At 49.2% G+C, this 9,403-nt stretch overlaps 1 protein-coding gene across 1 annotated transcript in view; it reads right to left on the bottom strand.

Moving 5' to 3' along the window:
- xkr5a (XK related 5a) overlaps nt 1-7,105 on the bottom strand; it is a 10,242-nt gene extending 3,137 nt beyond the window's left edge. Inside the window, 8 exon segments of the mRNA XM_066659160.1 lie at nt 915-1,084; nt 1,690-1,705; nt 1,707-1,748; nt 1,750-1,904; nt 2,130-2,231; nt 2,234-2,312; nt 3,060-3,247; nt 6,973-7,105. Coding sequence (XP_066515257.1) covers nt 915-1,084; nt 1,690-1,705; nt 1,707-1,748; nt 1,750-1,904; nt 2,130-2,231; nt 2,234-2,312; nt 3,060-3,247; nt 6,973-7,084 — 864 coding nt within the window. The 5' untranslated portion in view covers nt 7,085-7,105.
- Nucleotides 7,106-9,403: the final 2,298 nt, after the last annotated feature.

A 9,403-nucleotide genomic window follows, 5' to 3' on the forward strand; every position in this document is an offset into this window, starting at 1 on the left:
CTTGTTGCAGCGTCCAGCTCTCGCTGGATTCTTTCGTCGGCCACCGATCCAAGGAGCGTTCGAACCTCTTCAAAAGACCACGGCGTCATTTTACGAGCTGCCGTCGTGAGTCGGATAAAAACAAACGTGATCTCTGCTGCAGCTGGAGATTTTACAGATGGAGAGTTGGTGCTGGTCGTCTGCGTTGCGTGGCGAGAGTGACGACTCTCTCTGGACGATCAGCGCTCTGCAAGGTTACACGCCACGGTTTAGTCCCTACTCGCTCTGAACCACGAGAGAACAGCCACTAAACAAGAACCCGCTTCCAGAACCAGGACCCGATTCACCTGGGGAGTCGTATAGAGTAGAAACCCTGCAGTGGAAAAGCTCCAGTAGGGCTCAGTGTTCAGTGAATATAGTGAGTGAAGTAGGGAATAGTGAGAATTCAAACACAGCGCTAGTGAAACTCTCAGTGCTACCACTGCACTACTGCTCTTTCAAAACAAAACCAAGCGGTTTCAGTCTCGGTTTCTGAAAGGAATCAGGGCGTTTGTGACGTTGAAACTGCTTCAGAGAGAGGACTGAACCGGGGCTAGACCCAGCACTAGGAAGGTTTTAACTCTCTCCTGAGATCAGATATGTTTTTATTAGTTGATTCACATTCACAGGAAGCTCTAATTATACATTCCTAATCAAAGGTAACATCGGCACTCTCACGTCTGTGTCCCCTAAGAGATACAATAACACAGTAACTCAGTGTTAATAAACGATCTGACATTAACCAGGGAACAGCCCTGATGTTAAAATGGCCGCCCTGGGTCCAGCGGTGACACGGAGGGGGATTATAAACTCCAGCCCGCGCTGCTGTGTCTGATCCACTCTTATATAAAATAAAAGCAAATGGTTTGCGCAACCGAACACCAGTTAGAAGTTACCGTGTAAAATCCAGCCATGCGGTAACGGGAGGGGCCGTCCTTCACATTCAGAAACAGGAAGACATGCACGCCCCCCATGACGAGGTTAAACACTCGCCAAGACCACCCTCCCACACAGATATCGGTCTGCTGAGACACCAGCCAGAACGCTGCTATCAGCCAATGAGAACCTGAGGACGAGAGGACGGAGGTGGGGGGAGAGAGAGAGAGAGAGAGAGAGGAGAGAGAGAGGGAGAGAGAGAGAGAGGGATCGAGAAGAGAAAAAGAGGGAAGAGGAGAGAGAGAGAGAGAGGGAGAGAGAGAGAGGAGAGAGAGGGAGGGAGAGAGAGAGAGGAGAGAGGGAGGGAGAGAGAGAGAGAGAGAGAGGAGAGAGAGAATGTGATAGATGAGTCGATATGTTCAATATGGATGTTACGTTCTCAGATGTGTGTTTATTCTCTCTCTCTCTCTTTCTTTCTTCTCTCTCTCTCTCTTTCTTCTCTCTCTCTTTCTCTCTCTTTCTCTCTCCCTCTTCTCTCTTTCTCTCTCTGTCTCTCCCTCTTCTCTCTTTCTCTCTCTGTCTCTCCCTCTTCTCTCTCACTCCTCTCTCTCTTCTGTCTCTTTCTCTCTCTTCTCTGTCTCTCTCTCTCCCTTCTTCTCTGTCTCTCTCTCCTTCTTCTCTCTTTCTTCTCTCTCTCTCCCTCTTCTCTTTCTGTCTCTCTTTCTCTTCTCTCTCTCTTTCACTCTCTCTCTCTCTCTCTCTGTGTGTGTGCGTGTGTGTCTTATTTTCCTCAACCCATCACCCCGACGACCCCAGCCGCCGAAGGAGCGAGTGAAAAGGGCGAGGCTGGCCAGAGCGAGCGGTCAACATCCCCGTCCTCCAGAGCAGCTGACACAGCAGAGCTGCGGGGGGCATGAGCAAGTGTCCCGGACGAGTGAGGCAGCATGATCGACTGTACAACACCAGAGCCCAGCACACGGACAACACACACACACAGCTACACACTCCAACTGTGCAGCACACACACACACACAACACACACACACACAAAGGATAGAGCAATCAAATATCTGCATTGTTAGATATTCATAACACCCAGTTTAAACAAGAACTAAGCCCCCACCCTTGGGAAAACGGAGGGGTTGGGAGGGGGCGTTGGTTACTCAAGCAGGGAATCGAGCCCTGGCTGACTACATGTGGAGCGAGTGAGGTACGGTGTGAATGTGGAGAGAGACCTGGCGAGACGAGGCTGAGTTCACTGGCTGTGAGGATGTACGTCTGGGTGAAGGACTGAGGCAGAGTCAGGAGGAAGACCTCCAGCAGACGGAGAGCTGAACATCCGCCTGCTGCATCACCAGCTGAGCGTGAGACTGGGCTGAGCCCTGAGCTCGCCACACACACACACTGCAGTCCATAACCTGAAACACACACACACACACAAGCATATTACTTACTAAAATGCGCTTATACCTACTCTACTGGACTCTACTCTCCTCCTCCTCCCCCAGGTGAATCAGATCCTGGTTCTGGAAGCGGGTTCTTGTTTAGTGGCTGTTCTCTCGTGGTTCAGAGCGAGTCGAGTAGGGACTAAACCGTGGCGTGTAAACCTTGCAGAGCGCTGATCGTCCAGAGAGAGTCGTCACTCTACGCCACGCGACGCAGACGACCAGCACCAACTCTCCATCTGTAAAATCTCCAGCTGCAGCAGAGATCACGTTTGTTTTTATCCGACTCACGACGGCAGCTCGTAAAATGACGCCGTGGTCTTTTGAAGAGGTTCAAACGCTCCTCGGATCGGTGGCCGACGAAAGAATCCAGCGAGAGCCGGACGCTGCAACAAGGAAGGAACAAACTCTACTGATCTGTCTGAACTGATGACGGAGCTGTGTTCAGTCCCAAACAACAACAACACGCCGATACACCATGAGTAAACACCGCTTAACGTTACCACCGCCGTTGTTGTGGTTTCCAAAGACCACTGTTCCCCTTAGAGACGGGGTTAGAGACGACACCAGGTACATTTCAGGGGGAAGCTGTGAGAGTGGGAAACCAAATAGCTGAGTAGAGTAGAGTAGAGTAGAGTAGAGTAGAGTAGGTTCAAAAGCGCCGTAAGTCACTGATCTCTAATCATCACAGCTCAACAACGCTCGCAGGAGAAGACTAACTCACCTTCTGAAGATGCCCAGGTGGAGTGTGTGGATTGTGAACATGTGACATGTCTGCTGTTCCCCATCAGCTCTGTACCACAGGAAGCTCAGCACCTGCACCACCGAGCCGGGCAACAACAGGGCAAACGTTAGCCCCGCCCACAACACCTGCTCCTGCCACAGGTAGAACGCAATACAGTAGAAGACTGGAAGAAACCGAGAGTGAGAAACACATTTATAAATCATACAAATCATAGGATTCTGATAACAATCCAGAGAATGAGACGTCCTGGAGCAGCTGCACATGAGCCTAAGAGGGGTCTGCCACGGAGCAGTGAACTGTGTTCGTTGATGGATAGGAGCTCCATCCACTAACTTTGGGATGATTGGAGTGAAGTGTGTGTAGAACTGTCACGATAAATACGTTATTGATTTATCGTTCAATATATGGACACTTCCTCAAAGCAACACTAGGTTGTGTTTTTACTTTAAACTTACAGCTTTAAAAATCACTGGGATGCTCCACTGAGCTGTAACTGGGAGAATAGAGCCTCTGTTGTTGCTACTCCAGGCTCAGCACTACAGAAACTGCACTATGTACCTTTTGGGAACAGTTTTCACACACTCACCCAGTCACTCAAACACTCACACAGTCACTCACACATTCACCCTGTCACTCACACACTCACACCTGGGGACAGTTTCACACACTCACCCAGTCACTCAAACACTCACACATTCACCCTGTCACTCACTCACTCACACCTGGGGACAGTTTCACACACTCACTCACACACTCACCCTGTCACTCACACCTGGGGACAGTTTCACACACTCACCCAGTCACTCAAACACTCACACAGTCACTCACATTCACCCTGTCACTCACACACTCACACCTGGGGACAGTTTCACACACTTACTCACACACTCACCCAGTCACTCACACACTCACACCTGGGGACAGTTTCACACACTCACCAGTCACATCAAACACTCACACAGTCACTCACACATTCACCCTGTCACTCACACACTCACACCTGGGGAAAGTTTCACACACTCACCCAGTCACTCAAACACTCACACAGTCACTCACACATTCACCCTGTCACTCACTCACTCACACCTGGGGACAGTTTCACACACTCACTCAGTCACTCACACACTCACCCTGTCACTCACACCTGGGGACAGTTTCACACACTCACCCAGTCACTCAAACACTCACACAGTCACTCACACATTCACTTTGTCACTCACACACTCACACCTGGGGACAGTTTCACACACTCACTCACACGCTCACCCAGTCACTCACACACACACACCTGGGGACAGTTTCACACACTCACCCAGTCACTCAAACACTCACACAGTCACTCACACATTCACCTAGTCACTCACACACTCACACCTGGGGACAGTTTCACACACTCACCCAGTCACTCACACACTCACCCCTGTCACTCACACCTGGTGACAGTTTCACACACTCACCCAGTCACTCACACACTCACACCTGGGGACAGTTTCACACACTCACTCATCCAGTCACTCACACAGTCACACCTGCGGACAGATTCACACACTCACCCAGTCACTCACACACTCACTCACTCACACAGTCACTCACACACTCACCCAGTCACTCACACACTCACACCTGCGGACAGATTCACACACTCACCCAGTCACTCACACACTCATCCAGTCACTCACACACTCATCCAGTCACTCACACACTCACTCACTCAGTCACTCACACAGTCACACAGTCACTCACACAGTCACACACTCACACCTGGGGACAGATTCACACACTTACTCAGTCACTCACCACACACTCACCTAGTCTCCAAAGCCCCGCCCCCTTTGATCAGGACAGTGCAACTCTAGGGGGAGCCCGGGAGCTTTAAAAAAATGCTTTAAATCACAATATTATTATTGCAATTATTTCCAGAACAAAATACCAACCACAAAAAAGCTTATGACCCAGAACTAATCATCACCATCAGTGTCACAATCAAATCCTCACAGCAATGTTCCAGCGTCCGAGTAAGTGAACATATCGTGCGTTGTAATCAGGTGGAAATGTGTTGACACAGTTGAACAGTCGCAGACATTAGAGAGAGAGATAACCCGCTCACCTGTGCAGGTAGATCAGTAACACCCCGGACACTGAGCCAAGATCAGGTGGAGCACAGAGGTGTCGGGTTGATGCTGTGTGCTTGATTGGAAGTGTATTTAGTGTGTGTGTGTGTGTGTGTGTGTGAGAGAGAGAGAGAGAGAGAGGTTTTGGCCTACAGTCAGCACTCTACACTATAATTGATGGTTATTGGCTTCAGAGAGTGAATGAATTGTGCGCAGTTTGCTGTCGTGTAAAGCTCTCGTCTGCTTACCGCAGCTGCTTAATGCCGCAGTCCCACTGTTTTTATTACAGCAGGCCTCTAAAACCCAGGGCCCGTGTCCCAAGAGACGCTGTGGACTTTCTGACAGACAGACATCGCCCTATAAGGCGTTTTAAGAACTCTCACATCAGTAAATTTCCCGCTGCCTAAAACGAGCCCCGTATTCTAGTCGCCTTTGTGAAATAATGTGTGTACGCTCCTAAAAACAAAGGTGCTACAAAGAGAGCTTTGTCACAGAAGAACCACATTTGGGTTCATAAGGAACCATGGCCCAGTTTCCCTAGAACAGCTTAGTGTTAAAATCACCTCTAACACTTAAAGGTGAGGTTCACTATTTTATCTAAAAACGCCATCTGGAGGTTTTTAGACCACGGAGAGACTCCAAACGCTGAAAAGCACCGACCGAGATGAGGTTGTTGCTCTATTCCTGCTCCATAGGGGGGTAACACTGACTTATTTCTGCTGTTACAGTTACATTACTTAAGGTGGAACTGACTCAAATTCAGGAGGAGCGCTAACTGCATGAAAGTAAACGTAGAGGGAAAGTGCTACAAAACTAAACAGCTCGAGTTACACATGAGTTTCTGTGGGAATTCAAACAGTGAATAAACACTTACAGACAATTTACACTTCAGTTGCTTTTTTCCTGTCAAACATACGGTTCCACCTTAAATGACGCAGAGCTTCTGAACATAAACAAACCAGAGAGAACGCTATTTCCCCACAATCGCAGATGCTGCTTTTAAAAATCTTCTCTGTTCTGAGATGCGATTGGGAAACCCAGCCCATGTCTGTTTCAGAGATGTGTGAGTGTTGAAAACATATTAAAGGTTTAAAGTGGAATTAACGGAACCAAAAGTGGTTCTTCCACTTTTGTAGCACCTTAATTTTTAAGAGTGTAAATAAATGTAGACTAAAGCATTAGCCTGTGGAACAGTAGAACTGTGTTCTGAGCGACGGAGAGACCTCTGAGACAAGCTGGAGTGACCTCTGCCATTAAATCCTCACAGCAATGTTCCTATAGTTAGTGTAAAGCCTTCCCAGAAGCGAATTCTCTGTTGACACCCTTCATTACTAAAGAAAGGCAGGATGAGTAGGTGTCTGCACGGTCCTCAAGACCCCCTGGAGGTGACGTCACGGACGCACCTGTAAACAGGTAACTCAACCTATGTGTTAATGTGGCCTTCCATGACAACGAGGGCGAACCTGGGCTTCCAGCGCCTTATCCAGAGCCATTTAAGGTGGAACGGAGCCTCTGTGTAGTACGAATGAATGTAACTGCAGGCGCACCATTTAAGGTGGACTGGAGACTGGTCTAGAAAGGCTCAATGTAACAGCCGCTGCACCGTTAGAGCTGATTAAGGTGGCACGCAGCCTGTATCCGCCGCTTCACCGTTTAAGGCGGCATGGAGAGTTCGAGCGGGAAGCCAAGCTCAGCCTCGTGTGTGAAGGATGTGTTGGTGCGATGTGATGGAGGGATGATGATGGATGCTCGTGCGCGCCCTCCCGTCAGGACTCACGCGCAGCTCGCTCGGCCACCAGCACCAGCGCGGTGGCTCCGAACAGCAGCAGCTGGCAGCACGCGCTCCAGCGGCGCGGCATGTTCGGGTCAGCGTCCGTCCGCTCCTCCATCGCGAGCGCCGTCCGCTCCCCTTTAGCGCTCCACAACATGTGACGTCACGCCTCCGGGTGGTTTTAAAGGGACAGCGAGTGTGGGAAACGGGACGGGACGCTAGAGGGCGCGAGATTAAAGGGCACGTGTCATGTAAAATGTTTTCCTCGGCTCCGTTGCCCAGTCCCTGATGGAGCCCTAGAGGGGGTCTACACTTTACAGACATAGAGAGTGAAGTCTTCATTCATTCATTCGTTCAGTGTCCATAAGACTACCTGGGCTCACAGTGGACGGGTGCCACTCTCTGTCTCTGAGGAGTGTGGTGTGTTCTCCCTGTGTCTGCGTGGGTTTCCTCCGGGTGACTGTCTGTGAGGAGTGTGGTGTGTTCTCTCTGTGTCTGCGTGGGTTTCCTCCGGGTGACTGTCTGTGAGGAGTGTGGTGTGTTCTCTCTGTGTCTGTGTGGGTTTCCTCCAGGTGCTCTGCACTCCTCACAGACAGTGACCCGATACGGGGTTCAACCCACGACCCACTGGGCTTTTCCACATATCAGACTCAGAAAGTAGAACTTGTAACATGTTTTAATTCCTTTTATTAATTTAATTATCAACAGTAACATCACTGAGAGCGATTTAACATTATCATTAACTGCAGAAGATACAGTGCAAAATACAAGATAAATAAACAGTGAAAAAATACAACTTTAATAAAATCTGAATACAATCTGTAAATAAACTAAATACTGTAATATAATAATATACTGAACTATGTACATGTCATTTCTCTGTTTGAATGACTGGGTGAGTGTGTGAGTGACTGGGTGAGTGTGTGAATGACTGAGTGAGTGTGTGAGTGACTGGGTGAGTGTGTGAGTGAGTGACTGGGTGAGTGTGTGAGTGACTGGGGAGTGTGAGTGACTGGGTGAGTGTGTGAGTGACTGGGTGAGTGTGTGAATGACTAGGTGAGTGTGTGAGTGAGACTGGGTGAGTGTGTGAGTGAGTGACTGGGTGTGTGTGTGAGTGAGTGACTGGGTGAGTGAGTGACTGGGTGTGTGTGTAAGTGAGTAACTGGGTGAGTGTGTGAGTGACTGGGTGAGTGTGTGAGTGACTGGGTGAGTGTGTCAGTGAGTGACTGGGTGAGTGTGTGAGTGACTGGGTGAATGAGTGACTGGGTTGAGTTACAGTGTGCATATGAAAGTGGATGGAAGAATGATGAAGCCTTTACAGAAGGTATGTATGTATGAATGAATGAATTAATGGATGGATGATGAATTAATTATTGAATTTCTATCCTATACAGCTGGAGGGAGACAGCTGTGGCGCTTCAGGTGAGACTTCAGATTACTGCTGCTGCTAAACCTCTCGAGAGCACACCTGAGAGAGAGAGAGAGAGAGAGAGAGAGAGAGAGAGAGAGAGAGAAATAAAGAGATGGAGATTAAAATAAGCTAAGATCAAAAGGATCATTTAGTATTAATTTGCATCATTGCTGTGAGGGTTTAATGGTGTTCATTCTGACCCTGGTCTAATCTGAAATAAAGGACTGGAAAAATGAAACATGTTCTCACCGGACACACGTGGGGTTTCTCTCCGGTGTGAACCAGTGTGTGTTTCTGCAGGTGAGCAGCTGGGTAAAGTCCTTCTTGCACATTGTACAGTTGTAAGGCCTCTCACCACTGTGGACCCTCAGGTGGACCTGAAAGAGAGGGGGATGGGGCAGGAGAGAGAGAGAGAGACATTTATTACTGAGGGGGTTTCTCCCTATTGGCACTCTTCCGCTGCATGGCAACCTACTCGACTGGACTCTTCTCAGATTCACCACTCCCACAGCTCCCCCCTGAAATGTACCCGGTGTCGTCTCTAACCCCATCTTTAACAGGAACAGTGGTCTTTGGAAACCACAACAGCGGCGGTGGTAACGTTAAGCGGTGTTTACTCATGGTGTAGTGGCGTGTTGTTGTTGTTTGGGACTGAACACAGCTCCGTCATCAGTTCAGACAGATCAGTAGAGTTTGTTTCTTCCTTGTTGCAGCGTCCAGCTCTCGCTGGATTCTTTCGTCGGCCACCGATCCGAGGAGCGTTTGAACCTCTTCAAAAGACCACGGCGTCATTTTACGAGCTGCCGTCGTGAGTCGGATAAAAACAAACGTGATCTCTGCTGCAGCTGGAGATTTTACAGATGGAAAGTTGGTGCTGGTCGTCTGCGTTGCGTGCGTAGAGTGACGACTCTCTCTGGACGATCAGCGCTCTGCAAGGTTTACACGCCACGGTTTACACGCCACGGTTTAGTCCCTACTCGACTCGCTCTGAACCACGAGAGAACAGCCAAATCTGATAGAGTGTGT

The sequence above is a fragment of the Hoplias malabaricus genome, unplaced genomic scaffold, assembly GCF_029633855.1.
Source record: "Hoplias malabaricus isolate fHopMal1 unplaced genomic scaffold, fHopMal1.hap1 scaffold_75, whole genome shotgun sequence".
Classification (NCBI taxonomy): Eukaryota; Metazoa; Chordata; class Actinopteri; order Characiformes; family Erythrinidae; genus Hoplias; species Hoplias malabaricus.